This window comes from Elephas maximus, chromosome 24, assembly GCF_024166365.1.
Source record: "Elephas maximus indicus isolate mEleMax1 chromosome 24, mEleMax1 primary haplotype, whole genome shotgun sequence".
In the NCBI taxonomy this organism is placed as follows: Eukaryota; Metazoa; Chordata; class Mammalia; order Proboscidea; family Elephantidae; genus Elephas; species Elephas maximus.
In genome coordinates this window covers 54,821,636-54,840,050 of record NC_064842.1, presented here as the reverse complement: position 1 = coordinate 54,840,050, position 18,415 = coordinate 54,821,636, and the positions used below count along the sequence as shown (strand labels likewise).

Below are 18,415 nucleotides of genomic sequence, written 5' to 3'. Positions count from 1 at the left end.
TTGGAAACTGCAGAATCATCTAGATTTCTTTTCTGGAGACATGACCTACATGTCGTGGACTCACCAGTTAAGAAAAATTTGTTATTAGTTAAGACATTTTAAACTGGATCAGGCATAGAATTTGAAACGTGAGCATTCATGCCATTATGTTTCTTTCTTAAATGAAAAATTTCAGACATACCTAAAAGTAGAAAGACTACTACAATGAAAACCCATATGTTGTTGTTGTTAGGTGCCATCAAGTCAGTTTCGACTCATAGTGACCCCTGTGAACAACAGAATGAAACACTGCCCAGTCCTGCGCCATCCTCACCATTGTTGTTATACTTGAGCCCATTGTTGCAGCCACTGTATCAATCCATCTCACTGAGGGTCTTCCTCTTTTTCGCTGACCCTCTACTTTACCAAGTAAACATGCCCAAAGTATGTGAGATGTAGTCTCGCCATCCTTGCTTCTAAGGAGCAGTCTGGTTGTACTTCTTCCGAGACAGATTTGTTCATTCTTTTAGCAGTCCATGGTATATTCAATATTCTTCTCCAACACCACAACTCAAAGTGTCAATTTTTCTTTGGTCTTCTTCATTCATTGTCCAGCCTTCAGATGCATAGGAGGTGATTGAAAACACCGTGGCTTGGGTCAGGCAGACCTTAGTCTTCAAGGTGACATCTTTGGTTTTCAACAGTTTAAAGAAGTCTTTTGCTGCAAATTTGCCGAATGCAATGTGTCCTTTGATTTCTTGACTGCTGCTTCCATGGGTGTTGATTGTGGATCCAAGGAAAAGGGAATCCTTGACAACGTCAGTATTTCCCTCATTTATCATGATGAATGCCCATATAACCAAGTATATTACATATACCATATATAACCATATCGGTAACACTTCTACTTACAAATAGACTACAGAATGTTTATTGTTTCTTGTGCCTTTATTTGTATTTTAAATATATTCCACAAAGAATGTTCATTCAAAACACTGTGTCCTAAAGTCACTTAAAATAATTATTTTTCACAAATATGAAATACATTAAGAGGATTGGCTCTGTGTTTAATTTTTAGGGGTTGCTTTTTTCTATTTAATTTAATTTTACTTTTATAAACATGTAAGTGTTGTTGTTTCAATTCCTCCAGTGTTTAAACACTATAACAAGGTACCTTCAGAGAAGTCTTGCTTCCAAAGCTGCACCCTCCCACCCACATTTCCCCCCTCCCCCACCATTTCCCTACTGGTGGCTATATGGATATTAGTTTGGGTTTATCATTTCAGCATTTCTTTTGCTAAAAACAAACAACAAATACATACCAAAACCAAACCAAACCCACTGCTGTCCAGTTGATTCCAACTCATAGCAACCCTATACGACAGAGTAGAACTGCCCCATAGAGTTTCCAAGGAGAGCCTGGCGGGTATGAACTGCTGACCTCTTGGTTAGCAGCCATAGCACTTAACCACTACACCACAAGTGTTTCTGCTTGTATTTTGTATTTTTCCCTTTTTTATAAAACAAAGACCGTTGGTGAAAATTATTTTATCTACTTTGCTTTTATTATATCCCATAGCTGTTTCTGTCGAGTCAATTCCAACTCATAACAAACCAGTAGGACAGAGTAGAACTGCCCCCATAGGGTTCCCAAGGAACGGCTGATGGATTCAAACTGCTGACCTTTTGTTTAGCAGCCAAGTTCTTAACCACTAAGCTATCAGGGCTCTTTTATCATATCGGTAGGTAGCATATCAAACTAAAAACCAAACCCAGTGCCGTCCAGTCGATTCTGACTCATAGCGACCCTATGGAATAGTGGTTAAGTGGTGGCTTAGTGGTTAAGTGCTACAGCTGCTAACCAAAGGGACGGCAGTTTGAATCCACCAGGCGCTCCTTGGAAACTCTATGGGGCAGTTCTATTCTGTCCTATAGGGTCGCTATGAGCCGGTGGCATATCAGTAGGAAAAATCATCCGCACTGCTTTTTTTATGGCTGCACAGTATGGTACTGCATGAATGTAACTAAGTTTATTCCTACTGATAAACATTTGTATTGTTTTCAAATATTATAAATAAAGTCATAATGAGAAATATTTTGCATATTTTAGCCAATGTTTATTTGGCATAGATTTTTAAATTAAAATTGCTGAGTCGATATTGGTAAATATCGCCAAATTTCTCCCTGCATGATCTATATCATCTTGCATTGTCATCAGCAATATATGAGGACCAGCTCCCCAACAGACTATGCTGTCAAACTTTTGGGTATTGGCAAATACTGTAATTGCAAAATGATTGAATCAGTCCAGGGAGATGAAGATCACTCACTTCTAATGCTAAATTGTGTGGTAGATAACAGATCCCACTCTACATACCAACAGCATGCTGTGGAAATCTCACTTTCCTTTCCCTATTCAGTTCAGATTCCAGCTGCCCATGCAGTCTTTCTCTCTCTCATAGCCAGCCACCTGGGGCTATGTCAGCAGGTGCCAGTCACAAGCTTGGGAGTGCACATGACTCCACCCGTCAGAATAGCTGACCCTAAATTTGGGGTTTTCCTTTACACTCTCAGGGTATTAGCTACAAAATTGGGAGTACATATCAGATCAGCCAGCCTCCACTGTTTCTCTGGGTCCTATAATTTTCCGGAGCATCTCACAGAGTTCACAGAAAGTATTCCGTACTTACTACAGATTTATTACAACCAAAAAGGATACAAAAGAAGAGAGGCATAGGGTGAGATCTAAGGGGGCTTCCATGTCCCCAAAAGGGAAGAGCAACCCTCTCTCATGCATGGCCACCAACCAGGAAGCTCCACTGGGTCTCAGGGATCAGAGCTTTTACTGGCTTTACCACATGCCAGTGATTGATTACATCTTGCTTCCTGAGGCTTAGTTAGCATCAGGTCCCATTTATTAGCCTCAGGTGTAGTACAGCTATCAGGAACTGAGAACAAAAGGCCAAACATTTTTTTTGCACCTCACAGTGATATAGCAATATACTTTTAAGTTGCTTCCTCATATTATGAAAAGATTACCATCTCAAATTTATAAGGGCCATTTTTATCTTATATGAACTCTTGGGTATGAACTCTTTGTTTTTATCATTTATCTTTTTTTTGTACCTTCATCTCTATTTTTTTTCCTTGAATTTTAGGAGCTCTTGGAATGTTAAAGGTATTAGCCCTTTGTTCACTATATAAATTGTAAATATTTCTTCTGACTATTCTGAGGGAAGTACAAAATTGATTTTGCTTATGGTGTCTTTGTATCAGAAAAAAAAATGTTTTCGTGTGGTTAAATTATGTATTTTTTATTGTTTCCCTAATCTGTTTGGAATTTATCCTGGTATACAACCATATTCTTTATTTTCCAAATGGCTGTTCAGGTGTCAACATTTCATTTATTTAAAAAGTTAGCCTTTTCCACATTGAATTAATATTCCATCTTTATCATTATTATCATAATTAAATTTCCATTGGTCTGTCCATTCATGCATCATCACTTCTAGTTATACAGGTTTTACAACACTACACTGTTTTATATACAGATTTTATAATATACATTCATATATCATAATCCATGTTTGCTCTAGCTCAATCTTTTGAAACATGTTCCTGGCGACTTTCGTTTGATTATTATTTGCATATAAAATACATAATTCACATGACTAATTTCAAAAAGTAGCGGGTCTGTGAAAATGAAGAAGACCCTCAGTAAGATGGATTGACATAGTGGCTGCAACAATGGGCTCAAGTAAATATTGTGAAGATGGTGTAGGACCGAACAGTGTTTAGTTCTGTTGTATATAAGGTTGCTATGAGTTGAAGCAAACTCAACGGCACCTAACAGCAACAATTTCAGAAAACAAACAAAAATGACCTGTTGGTTTTTAATTAGATCGGATTCAATTTATAAATTAATTTAGAGAAAATAGACATATTTTGATGTTAAATATTTCTGTTCAAGAACACACTATGTCTTTCCATTTATTATTATCTATTATGACTTTATAAAATGGTTTATACTTCTGCATATAGAGATTTTGCATTTTGCTTGCTATTTTAAATGGGACATCCCAACCATTATTACTTCTAATTAGTTACTACTTGTATTTTACTGTCTACTGATTTATTTTTTTTTTATTATCATTTTCAGTTACCGTACTATATTGTTACTGTGTTTGGTAGTTTTTCTGCTGATTTTCTTAAGTTTTCCAGATGTATAATCATGTTATCCACAAAAAGAGGTAGTTTTAAGTCTTTTTTTTTTTTTTTTTCTGACACTATTACTCTATTTTTTTTTTTCTTTTTTACTTGCATTTTAATGTATTTATTAGCTTGACAAATAGTAGTACCAATAGTGGGTATATTTCTCTGGTTTTGATTTTAATGGGGATACCTTCTGGGTTTACCCCATTAAGTAAGATGCTGGGTTTTGGGCTGAAGAGTATATATTTTCTCTTTTTAAGAAATTATCCAAAAATTCATTGCCGTGAAGTTGATTTTGACTCACAGCAACCCTATAGGACACAGTAGACCTTTTCCACAGGGTTTCCAAAGCCGTAGTTTTTACGGAAGACTTCCACATCTGTCTCCTTTGTAGTGGCTAGTGGGTTTGAACTGGCGACCTTTAGGTTGGCATGTGAGTACTTAACCACCCCACCACTAGGGCTCCTTAGGAATTACCCACTGACTTCTAATTACACACTAACTCCTGATCATTCACTGATACCTAATTTACTAAAAATAATCAGAAGTAGTTATAAATTTTCATCAAATTCATTTTAGGCATTAATGGATTTTTTTTCTGAATCTATTAATATGATGAATTATATTAATAGTTTACCTCATATCAAGCCATCCTTACACTCCTAGAAATATCCTACTTGGTTATAAGAAATTCATCTTTTAAGTTTGTTTTGCCGCTGTTTTATTTTTTGCACCCATACTCAAAACTTGTAATATTGTCTGTAGTTTTTTGTGTATGTGTGTGTTTGTGTGCGTATTCTTGTAAGGTCTTCGTGTCAGTGTTTTACTCTTAACATTACTCTCATTATAAACCCATGGCCATCAAGTCAATTCTGACTAATAGCTACTCTATAGGACAGAGTAGAGCAGCCCGATTGAGTTTCCAAGAAGCAGCTGGTGGATCCAAACTGCCAACATTTTGATTAGCAGCCAAGCTCTTAACCACTGCACCACCAGGGTTCTGAGTATCCATAAGCAGAGTTTAATGTTTAAATCAGATAATATTGTGTTGAGTTTTTCTGGCACAGACTCTGGTGTTCTACAATCTAATAACTAGATTCAAGCAAGAAACCACTCACTATAAATACAAATCATTAATATTGTATTTATATAGTGAAATGGAGCATTTCTACAGTTAGTTGGAAGAAATAGTTTTTAAGAGAGGGTAAGGGAGCAGATCAGAAAGTCCTTGACATCTAGACTTTCTCTCACCAAATGGAGAATGAGGTCATGGTACAGTCTCCCATTTCCAACATGTCTGAATTTATTTAATAAAGATGTGCATCAACTTTTTCTTCACCAAGTTGGTTCTAAGATGTCAGTTATTAACTTCTTATAATTCTCAAAATTTGGAAAAAGTGACCACATAAGACAGAGTAGAACTGCCACATACAGTTTCCAAGAAGTGGCTGGTGGATTTGAACTGCTGAAATTTTGGTTAGCAGCCTGAGTTCTTAACCACTGTACCACCAGGAATCTGCTCTCATTATAGTCGCCCCAAAAAATTAAATGAATAAAAATAACTTGGAGTTTTTCTTTTATTTCATGTGCTCTGGAAAACACCTTAAGTGGTATCAGATTTTTTGACCTTTGAGGTTTTGAGCCAATTCCACTGTGAAATCATTTGGGCCACTGAAAGTGTGTGTGTGTATGTCTGCCTGTCTGTCCCTGTGTGTATAGGTGTTCTCTGACAGCATTCTGAATTTTTGTTAGTTTTCTGTGTTTATTTTCTATCTATATTGAGGCATATTTTAATAAATGACACATTTATTAAAATAAAATATCTGCAAAGTATTTTACAAAATAATGTTTTTATGTTTTTTATAATTTTCTGTTTTGTTATATATTTAAACTTTGTCATTTCTTTATGTAATTTATTTTCTTTTTTAAGAAAAAGGTAGGTTGACTGGTTGTTTTTGTATTTTGCTCTTTTTTCTCCAAAGAAGCTGCTTTTAGATTAGTTTATTATTTTTCTTAATTCATTAAAACCCACTTTTATCTTTTTAGATATTTTCTGCAAGATTGTTTTTATCATATTTCCTTTAGTCTTAGAGTTGTATATTTAACTCATGCATTTTCATGATATATATACAACATGCGTCTTCTATATTATGGATATTTCTTTGAGCACAGCTTTAAATGTTTCCCATAGACTCTGATATTTAGTATTTTCCTTATTTTTTTCTAAAAAATGTATATACTTTTAAGCATTCCTCTTATTACTTAAGAATTATGTAATAGGTCCCCCCCCAAGTGGAATATCTTTCCTTTTGTTTCAATTTTATAATATTGCTATCAAAGACTGACATTATAATTTTTTTCTGAATTTTTAGAATTTAAAGAAAATTTCTTTGGAACAGAATACATGGTACGTCCCATGTACTCTTGAAGAGAAGGTTTCTTTCCTCTGTTGTTAGTATCTAAAGACCCATTGCAGTTGAGTTGATTTCGACTTATAGCAATGCTATAGGACAGATTAGAACTGTCCCACAGAGTTTTCAAGGAGCAGTTGGTGAACTCAAACTGGCAACCTTTTGGTGAGCAGCTAAGTTCTTAACCATTGCACCATCAGGGCTCCATTATTAATGTAGAGTTTAATATTTACCTATAAAACTTTCTGTTAAGTCAATTTAGATTCACACTGATCCCATGTGTTAAAGTAGACTGTTTGATATTAATTTCTTGGCTTTAATTTTTATGAAAACAGATCACCAGACCTGTCTTCTGTGGCATCACTGTATAAGTTCAGATTGCCAAACCTTAAGTTACCAGTTGATAGCAAAACATTCGTACCACCTCAGCACCTTAATTACCTATAAGATCTACTTTATTATGTTGCATAGACCTTATTTATCGTTACTCCTTTTGATCATATTTGTATAATAAAGGTATCAGTCAAGAAGTCAAGGGTTTGGTAGTATCCCAGTAATTAGAAAAAAAAAATTGAAACTGTGCATTTTGTTTCTATTAATTTAAGTTGATAACCATACCTGATTGCTTTTTAGCCATCGATTAGAACCTTGAACCCACTGAAGCCTGTCCATAAATCACGTGTTATCAATTGGAAGCATAAAGTAAAGCCTACACTGGCATAAATGGCATCGAATACCTATCGATAGGAATCTCGATTCAATTTGCTTTGACATAATTATCACAGTCATCTTCCAAATCTAGCTTTTAATTGGAAAAGTAAACAAAGCAAAACTGATACACAATCACTCTTGACTCAGCAGTGAAACTGATACCCTATCAAAACATCTTAAGTAAAATCATTAAGCTATGTTAAGTCTGCTGATTTCATGGTCTGTGTCTTATTAGCATCAATGTCTTTGATCAGTGACCATGAGTTACCTTAGTCATACACGTGGGCGCATATAAAAAGACCCTTGCTTCTTGAACACTTCACATTTGAATTTTGCGACTTCTTTCTTAGAACCAGCCAGTTATCAATTATACCGTGCAAATTTTTTCCGGTTTATAAATCTAAATCTTAGAATCCTTTAGGATCACAGCAGGAATTAAACACAAGTCCTACAACACCAACTTCAAGCTGAAAGTCATTGCAAGGGCAAAAGAAACAAACAACAGAGCAGCAGTGAAAGAGTTCGAGGTTGGAGAATCATCCATTTGTGAATGAAGAAAGGAGAAAAAGGAACTGGATAAAATGAATCTGTGACAATATGTACATTCTGGACCCAAATCAAAAGGATCTGAGTTGGAGAATGGCTTGAAGCGTGAATTATTTCTCAAAGGGAGCAAAATCAAGCTATCCCTAATGCCACAACTCAGTTCAAAGAGAAGCTTCTGGCAAATTAAAGAGGAATTCCAGATTTCAAGGAAGGTTTCACCTGGATTTCTAAATTCATGAAGAGGACTGGCCTTTCCATGAGAATGAGAACCATCGTAGGCCGGCAACTTCTGGATGACAGGGAGCACAGATGTTCAACTTCTGCAAATTTGTCACCAAAAAAAATTCTGAACTCAGTACCTCTGCAATGGACATAATTAATAAGGTCAAGGTTTTGATGTTTTTTGACATTTTGGACACCAGGACTGTAGTTAATTCTGGTACTAAAACTGTAGCCATTACAACCACAGGGCATGAGAGCTTTTGCTTCACCATAGTCCTTTGTTGCACGGTAAGTGGGGTGAAATTAAAGCCGATGGTGACTTTCAGGAGAGTTACTATGCCCCATGAAAAAACTGCCCACCAGAGTGGTTGTTCATTGTAATAAGAAGGGGCAGATGGACTGTGATGTTTTGAAAGTGTGGGCAGATAAACATTATAGGGCCAGACAGGGAGGAATTCTTTTTGAAGAAGTATTTACTAATTTTTGACACCACGAGTGCTCCCAAACTAAAAAAAAAAGGTTCAAAATTATATTATCTTAATTGATGCCCATATAGCAGTCATGCTTGGTGACCTTACCTGCAAGCTGCAGCTGTTAGATATAGCAGCCAACCACCCATTCAAGACCTTTATGAGCAGAGAGTGGGATGAATGGATGCAGTCTGGAATTCGTGAGTTCATACCATCAGGATGACTGAAGCAGGCAATGTTTACAGAAGCCTACAAATGGATGGCTTCTGCTTGGGGGAAATAACCCAAGAAATGTCCGCAATAGCTTCAGAAATGTTGGGATTGTGTAACAGCAGAATACCAATGACATCTGGCACACGAAGATGAAGGCACTGAAAGCAGTGATGATGACGTCTATTTAGAAGTCACAGAAGAGTGTCTGTAGGAAGCTCTGAGATATTTCAATGACGATAGTTGACAAGGGATCGGACTCCGATGGGTTCCAGGAGTCTGATGATGATGATGATGATGATTAATGAATGAATACACTAAAATGGTCTATTTTAATATAACACAATTTCTTCTGATGACTGTTATTCGTTGATTTCAAAGACAATGATTATCAAAAATTATGCTTCAGTTTGAGACTTATGAAAATATTAAAATATAAATAATATTTTTATTGTGGTTTTAGGCCTAGGATCATTTCTTAGTTACTAATTTTTAGCTCTTTGTGCATTCGTACTCTTTGGTTTCAACATGGGATTCCATTTCCATCATAAACACATTCAGTTCACCATTGGTTGCACTTAATTTTAGGAAAATACCTACCTTAAATGATGTTTTCATGAGATCAGTGTTATCCCAATAACATTAAATCTGTTGGACAGAAAACAAATTGAAATTAAAGTCAACAACACATAAAAAAGTATTGGTATAGCATGCTTATGAAAGTAATGTGTGTGGGGGGTTGCCCACAGTGTGCAGAAAACTTATAACATGCACATTATTTGTGCAAAAATAAGATATTCTGTTTTTCCTCTTATTTTGTTCTACTCTCAACTTTATTACATGCCTTATTTTTATGTTGTCAGCACATATAACACTTGAATATTATTTTATCATCTTAATCTCTTCTGCGATCATTTCATTGTTGTCTTAAGTTCACTGCCTAGGTGGATTTATCAGAAACAGCCCATGGAGATATTACAAATTCTTGAGTGTTCATAATTGTTTGCCTATGATTTTGTATCTGAAAGACAGTTTGTCTGTAAAATTTTTGTCTCACTATGCCTTTTTTTGAGCATTGTAAAAATTTGCTCTACTGTTTCATGGCAGAACTTACTGCTGCCATGATGTTTAATGACATTCTGATCCCCGCCCCTTCACCAATTGAATTGGACTTTTGTTTGGATGCTCAGATGATTTTACTGTATCTTTAAATTCCAACATTTTTATATATCTTTATATGTATCATTCTGAGTTAGTTTTCCCAGTTATCCTATATGCTTTTTCAGTATGTGGCTTCAAGTCTTCTTTAATTTTAAGAAAGTCCTTTGGAATTAAATTTTAAATATTAAATTGTATTTTTATATTTATGTTCTGTTATATGACATTCATTTCTTTTAGAGAGGCACAAATGTATATATACATATGATTTTTTTTACTGTTTTCTAAATCTCTTATGAATACTTTTTCCTTATTAATTTTTCTTTCATTTTCTAAACTTCTTTCCCCTTACAGAATTTTCTATTGCTAACTCCTATATTAATTTAATTTTTTCATCAGTTATTTATTTTCCTACTTCTTTCCTGAGATACATCCATTCTTATTTCATATCTCTATAGAGTGCTTCCATTTCTGGTTTGTGTTGCTTTTCTAAAGTTTCAATCATTTATTCTATTTTTTTTTTTTTTTTAGCTCATTGTAAAGTATTAGGTAATATTGTTCATCTGTCTCCTCTGATTGTCTGTCAGAATGTTTTTAGATTCATTCTGGTATTTTTATTTTAATAAGTGTGTATGGTATAAAATCATAGTCTCTTTTGTTTCACATGTTTAAATGAGGTGGATTTTTCTGGAATACTAGAAGGAGATACCTAGCAGAAGGAAGTAGCCGTGCCAGGTTTACATTCAGGGGCTCCCTTTTATGTGTTACTGTAAGCTATAAAATATGCAAAATATGGCCTCGGTGTAGCCACATCTCTGTCTCTCAGAGTTACATTAAGTTCAAAAAAACATTTTCCTCCAGTGCTTTACCCCAGTTCTAGAGCTTAACATGTTTCTCCTTCAATACAGATATCATGGAAACCCTGGTGGTGTAGTAGTTAAGAGCTATGGCTGCTACCCAAAAGATCAGCAGTTCGGATCCACCAGGCACTCCTTGGAAACCCTATGGGGCAGTTCTACTCTGTCATATTTTAGCACCAGAGTTCATACCGTGCTTAATTTGGCTTATATGTCCTTTTTTTTTTTTTTTTCCTCCAAAAGAAGCTCTGTCTTTATTGGGAGAGTATTTGCAGAAAATACATGAAAACTGATTTCTTAGACTACCACAACACTGTTACTCTTTCTATATCCATGTACAGATTTGTTTGTTTGTTTTGGTACTCTCTGACATGGTACATGTGTGAATTTTCTCAGATTCATTGATTATTCTGATTTGCATTTGTACATATATCCACACAGGGCTCACCTTCTCCTTCTGGGAGTAAATAATTATTGGAGAATTTTTTGTTTGTTTGTTTCTATTGCATTTTAGGTATGTATTCTCTTTTCATGTTCAGATACTCTTCCCACAAAGCTGTTTATCAGGTGCATGGCCTAATACTGTTGATGATTAACTAACCCACTCATATTCTTAAGGGATTTTTTTTTCTTTAGTTATCCTAGTTAATTGGCTTGACTCACAGTATCCATTTTGGAGTCCACATACAAACTGTGAATGTTACTTACAGAAATAACATTTGTTCAACCCCTTACAGATCTGTCAATTGACCTGATCCTTTGAAGAAAAGTATGAGTTCTAACTTAGAATTAAATGATCACCTGAGCTACGTCATTTTAAAGTTGATACTATTTTTAAGGTGGAGAGGAAATGCAAACTCTTTTTTTTTTTTCTGAGACAGTCTTATTCGGCCTTTTATAAAGCTGGAACAGATGGGATCCTGAAAGAACTAGAACAAGCATCAAGTTTGACAATTATAAGCTAGAGGAACCTCCAGGAATATGGAAGTTTGAGGATCTCAGTTTCATGTTAAACTGAAATGACATTGATTTTTTTTGTCGCATTTGAATATTGAAAGCTACAGCTCTATTGTTATATATTTTAAATTTTGCCTTTGAGAATCCATTGTCATTTCCTAAATCTTCCATAGAGGCTAGTGTTCCCCATAATGCTTATTAGCACACAGTATTTTAATATAATACTGTGCTTTAGGAACATCAGAGTTTATTACTAATAGAGAAAAAGAGTAATGTTAAATGTTTTTGTTTAAAGTCATTCAATTTTATTTTCAGCTGTTTTTTTCTTGTAGTAAATCTGGAACTTTGTTTGTTTTGCCTTCTTTTTTTAGGTCTTCAATAAAACCTAGATGAGATAACAGCCACAAATAAAAACTAAGCAAACCCTTGATTATCTGTATCAAAAAGAAATTAATAGACTATGAAAATATAAATATTTTATTGTTTAAAAACATTTTTAGTTGATTTTATGTGTATGCTTTTATGATTGACTGGGATCATATCTCGTAATCTAGGATTGTGTAATACTTTAGGAAAATCAGACAGAGGAAAACCAGAGAGAAACTCAGATTTCATTCTTCACCACTGCTGAGAACGCACAATATAAACAGTTACAACTGAAGGTACAGTTGAAAGCTGCTAAGCCTGGTAATATGCTTTGTCATGTTTTCATTTTGCTATGCTATTTTGCAGTGAAAATATTTTAACTACAATTTCATACCATGCACCCACATTGTTGATTTTGCGAATTGACTTTTTTTTTTTTTTTTGGCCGTATGTGTGTTAAGAAAGCTAAGCTATATGACAAAGTCAGTGAAAGCTAGAGAAACCAGTCAGCAAAAGCTAGCTATTCAACATTCACAAAATATGTATTGAAAGCCATTATCCCAGGTCTTTTTCTAGGTGCTTGGAAAACATATGTCAACAACAACAACAAAAAGCACAGTTCATCACTCCTTTGTTTCACTATGTCCATAATCTAGGCTTTCCCACCTGAAGATGAGTGAGAATTGATTTTAAGTGGAAAATGGCATAATTTGAAATATTGTTAATGCAGGAGAGGAGTCGCTCACAATTTTTGTGGACAAGCGGAAGCTGAGCAAACGATCTGAAGGAAGTGATTCCGGCACCAACAGCTCTTCAGTCACTCTGGAGACACTACATCAACTAGCTGCTTCCTATTTTATTGACCGGGACAGCACCCTTCGGAGACTTCACCACATTCAAATTGCATCCACTGCCATAAAGGTACAAATGCGTTTGCTCTAAAATTATGCTGTTCCATTGCTCATTCCTACTTCTACAGTGCAATTCTGTATGTTTGCATGCCCCAATGATTTAAACAATTATGTTATAAAAATTACTTTTAAGATTTCCATTTGTTTTAAGTAATATATTTAACATATTTTGATGGGATTTCTTTATTTCTCTCCTTAACTGAGCCAATGTTTTTCATGGACAAGTGTAAATTGAAATACCCTTGGATTGTATAAGTTTAACCTGAGGTGCACAGGCTCCTTCAAAGGTGTATATGGGTAAACTTTGTTTTAATAACTTTCTTTTTAATCATTCACATTTTAATTTATGCATACAAAAACATTATCCTGAGAAGGAGCTTTATTAGTTTCAAAGTGGCCCATGGCAGAAAAATCACTAAGAAGTCCTAGTTTAGGGAGAACTTTCTAATTTAAGATAAAATTAAGAAGCCTAAGTGCTTAGTTATGTTTCCAGAAGTCGAGACCCACCATAATCTAGAATTAATGGATTAACTCCATGTGTTTGTTTAAAATCCTTTGCCTTTGGCTATACTAAGGTTGACTTTGAGAGAACTGAGAATACGGAAGAATAATGGAGCTTTTATTTTCTCCCAAGAAAGAAAGTTAAAAAGAAAGAAGCTATGGTCCCCAAAACAATAGAATTTTTAGAAATACTTCTCTGACTGGCCAGGTCAACATGTCATTGTGTTTGGCCAAAGGCCAATGCAAAATCAGCAGAGCAAAGAGTCAGCACAGTGTGATCCTACACAAAGTCAATAAAACCAAAACAAAATACAAAGGGCATTTCTGAACGTTTCAAATATACCATTTCATGGTTAATTTAAAAAGCAATCATTAAATATATCATTTATTGCTTTGTGAGACTAAAATTAATGTGTTTTTGTGTCAGTTGAAAGCTTACTACTTCAGTATTATGTTAGTAATATAGAAGAGATTACCCCAAGAGATGTCTTTTCTCCAAGATGTATGGAGAGAATAAGAGGTGATATGTAATAATTTTTAGCTTAAGGGTTACACAAATAATACTGCGAAGTCTCAGCGTAAACTACTTCAATATTGCTAGTGGCTGGGGTTGGGAAAAAGACTTCCATAGATTTAAATTACACAATTACAATTAGTTTTCTCCTGACATGTAGGGCTTATGTTATATTGAGTAATCAGAATATAATAGTTTTTATGCTGTGCAGAACAAAATGTAGCCAGCACAATGCAGATATTTTAGTTAATTTAAAAATGAGATGTTGCTAAAGATATTTAGCTTGAGGTTGCTAATGAGAAATAGACTTTTTTGAAAAACAATTTCAATGATATAAGCAGTAACTTAAATCAAACTGTATTTTCAAATAGAAGACATTGTTGTGGTTAAGTGTCTTTATGGTACGGCTATTGATTTCTTTTGTTCAGTACCAAGTGGAATTACATGATAGACTTTTTGCACTGATACTAAGAAATATTCATATACAATTCGTGTCAAAACTTAATGGGCATTTGCACATACTTCTTTTCTTTCAGAAGAGATATATGTGCCACAAAAGGCACAAGTTCTAATGGTACAAACTACAGTATACAGTCGTTGTCCTTTGATCCTGGTGATACTTGAAATGGTAAAGCTTCATGTTCCTCGTAATCTAGCTGGGTGGTAGCAATTAGCCCCAAAGGAGAGTGACTTTAATAGGAAGTGTGTGATCTAAGAGCAGCTCTGGGTAGGAGAAAGGAGTAACCCGGAACGTGGGAGAGTCAACAGCCTCGTATTGAAAGGCTACAGGGAGTGCCCACTTTCCAATAACCTTGGAAAGAATTCTAGATCATATAATGAAAATATTTTAAAGTGTCTGTACAGTGGCTGGAAATGAGAAGGAAGGCTGGGGCTTTAGATTTGGGTGGGGAAACAGAGAGAATTATGGCAGTAATACAGGAGTGAATTGTGAAGAGAAAGACATGTGGCAACGACACGGCTAAGAAGACAGGCACAGAAGTGCGTGGTTCGGGCAATGGTGAGGTAGTGTGGAAGGGCAAAGAGAGGAGGCAACTAGACCTTTTGGTATTTAATTAAGACCTGAATGGGCTGCTTTTGAAGAAGTTGTAATTTTAAGTGGATGATGATCCTCTGGTCCAGAGCTGGGTGCGGTCTAGGTTATTGTGAAGATTCCAGGGAAAGGCTCTGTCCTAGAGCGTGTGGACCCACGTATTCAAGTGAACGTGGAGCTGGACACCTGGTGTCCACAAGCACTTCAGGAGGTGTGAAGGCGCTTAAATTACATGCAGACTTTTGTATGCCTGCATATTTTTCTGTGGAGAATGTCCTTTATTTTCATTGGTCTCTGCACAGATAAAAAGTGCCTCTCCTCAAATGTAAGGCTGGTTAAGATTGCAAGTGCTTAAATGTGACTTAATAGGATATGGGGAACCGGATAGGTAAAGTGGACAACAGGCAGATTCCAAGGGCATTCAACTACTGAAATTGTTACAGGTGAGAAAAGAATTCAGTGCAAACTGCTTTTGTAGTGTCTTTGCATGCACTTAACTCCTTTACTAAATCCTTAAAGATTCAACACATTGTTTTTATATTTTAAAGATTCAAATTAAAGATAACAAACTTCTTAATTTGTTTGCTTAGGTAATATGCCTTGCACTTTAAGATCCATGCAGAAGGCATTTTATTTCTTCTTTTTTTTTTTTGGCATTTAATTTCTTGAATAAATATTGAATGAAGTTGTCTCGAGTCACAGAATTTAGGAGACAGTAGTGGTTAAAAAGTAAAGTCAAATAAGATCACTATCAGGTAACAGCAAAAATATAATTAGATCTACAAAATCATGCCAGCTTTTATAATAATTCTTAAAAAACAAAAAAAGTTGGGCAATTAGTGTTGAGTTAGCTTGTAGAAAAGGGAATAGTGGAATTAGTTATTTTTATCTCTTAAAATTATAAATGTAACGTAGACTGTAGTTCATTAACACATATGTAAATAAAAAAAGAGTGACTGAAACACCCATGTAACTTAATTAATTGACATACTGTTCCAATTAATTACATTCATATCAAATATTATTTCTCAATATTATTTTTATTCCAATAATATGTAAAGTATATTGCGTCAATTAGCCATTTATTCAGAAGACTCTGACTAATGTAAAAATAACACAAACATATTTTTTAAGCTAGTTTTGAAATAGTCTAATAAACTTTAATATTATGTGATTGACGGTGATGAGAAAATTGAAATATACATTTGGGGGAAAATTTAAACTGTCACCTGATTTACAGTATGGTATTTGCAGTTTTGAACAGAATTTCTTCAATACTTTAAGTTTTAAAAATCAAATTACAAGTAGTGAGTAAAATTAAATTATTTTGCAGAAGCCTGTCGAAGAATATTTAAGTAGCTAAGTAATTTATTTTTCTCAAGTAAATACTGATCCATGCACAAAATTTCCAGCATTTTTCTAATGTGAAAAAAACAAAAAGCAGATTTTTTTTTTTTTTAAGTTAAAGTATTTAGAAATTTTTGCCAACAACTTTAGGAAAATGTAGAAACAATATACTCAAATTAACTCAGAGGTCAACATTTCAGCTAAAACTCCATTTTCAGAAGATTTTTTGTGTTGCAGAGCTTACTTAAACGTGTTGGAGATGATGTGGAGAAGAGGCTCCACAACTTAGACCTCCATTCCTGAAGGTATAAAAATACTTTAAATTAAGAATGTTAAGGTTACTTGTAAAATTAGGCCTGATAATAATTTTCTGAGAGCGTTTTTGCTTGTTGAGAGTGAAAGCAGTAAACCTAAAAAAGTAATTTTTTTATTTGACTTTGATATGTTGAATAATACTACTTTAAGAAGATCCAATATATGAGTGAAAATCTATATGTAAATGATTTATAATAATTGGAGATATTAATTTTATATGCTATTTTTATTTTCAAAAAGGATTCACATTCGCTTCTCTTTTAAACAGTAAACTCCATTTGGATTTTTAAAAGAATGTTTTAATTTACATACAAATGTAAGTAATTATTTGCACATTAATGACATTTAACAAGTTTGACAATTTTAATCAAATGGACTAAAACTTCACCTGAATTTTTTACATAGATGTGTATTTATCTGCCCTGAAGTTTTTTTTTGGCAGAAAGCAGTAAGATATTCTAGAGTAAGCAGTAAAATTTAACGCCGTGATTATATTCATAAAAGCTAAAATTTTCAGAATAACTAAGATTCATATATTTTTCTACATATCACGTTCCAGGTAACTATTTTCTACTTTGCATTATAGATGTTTATTTGCTTCTGTCATGCCTCCCTCCTTTCCTCTCAAAAGACTAATTTACTGGAGGGAAAAATTGGAATATATATATATATTTATATATATATATATTTGGCCAGTTTATATGTAACCAAAACTGTTGCTCTCAAGTTGATTCTGACTCATAGCAACCCTACAAGAGGGTGTAGAACTGCCTCATATAGTTTCCAAGAAGTGGCTGGTAGATTCGAACTTCCAACCTGTTGCTTAGGAGTCATAGCTCTTAACCATTGCACCACCAGAGCTCCAAGCTTATATATATTAAAAAAAAAAAAAAAAAGCTTATATATAAAAAAAAATAGTGGCTGCCAAATGGTGAATTAGTTAAATACAAATTGACTTCGTTACTAAGATTAAATCATGATTATAAATACAAGGAAAATTTTAGAACTTCTATTTGTGGTGTTTCCACAGCATTTTTTTCATTTCACTCGTCTTTTTTCCAGCTCTGCTCTTTGCATAAGGTGTTTTTCTGTGATAGAATCTAAACCCTTTGAGTCCATTCCATTTTATTTGTTCCCACACATCTCGATTGTTATATAACCCTCAAGCAAAACACATCTTGTATTTTTCTTTCATGTGATGAGTTATATGTAATTATATTTTCTGTATTATAACTCAGTAGTAACTAATCATTACCTCTTCAAATATTTGAATTCAAAGAAATGAATAAAAATAAAATAAAACAAATTAAATTAAATTAAAAATATATAAGTAGACAGATCTACCTCTGACCAAGATGGAGTAACAGGGATTATATTCACTCTCCTTTGTGAAATAACCAAAAAAAAAAAAAAAAAACCTATAAAACAGTGGTTTTCAAAATACATCAAGTAGTGAAGAAGAGTGATCCCTGAGAGAAATGGGAAACAACAGAGGTGAATCTTATGATTGCCTCAGCGTATTGACTCGGAAGAGTTTCCAGGAAGCAGTGAAGAGAGAGAGAATTCACGTAGAGCCAAGATTTTATATGTTAAGGAGACAGAGCTGATAGTCAGGTGAATCCTTGATGGCTATAGTTTGTTGGATGAAGTACCAAATAGGAGAAAGCTTCACAAACA

At 34.3% G+C, this 18,415-nt stretch overlaps 1 protein-coding gene across 2 annotated transcripts in view; it reads left to right on the top strand.

Annotated features, from left to right (window-relative positions):
• BRINP3 (BMP/retinoic acid inducible neural specific 3) overlaps positions 1 to 18,415 on the top strand; it is a 549,556-nt gene that overhangs the window by 280,432 nt on the left and 250,709 nt on the right. For both annotated transcript variants that reach the window (XM_049868306.1, XM_049868307.1), the window contains one exon: positions 12,830 to 13,020. In XM_049868306.1, the coding sequence (XP_049724263.1) occupies positions 12,830 to 13,020 (191 nt within the window). The remainder of the gene's footprint in view (positions 1 to 12,829; positions 13,021 to 18,415) is intronic.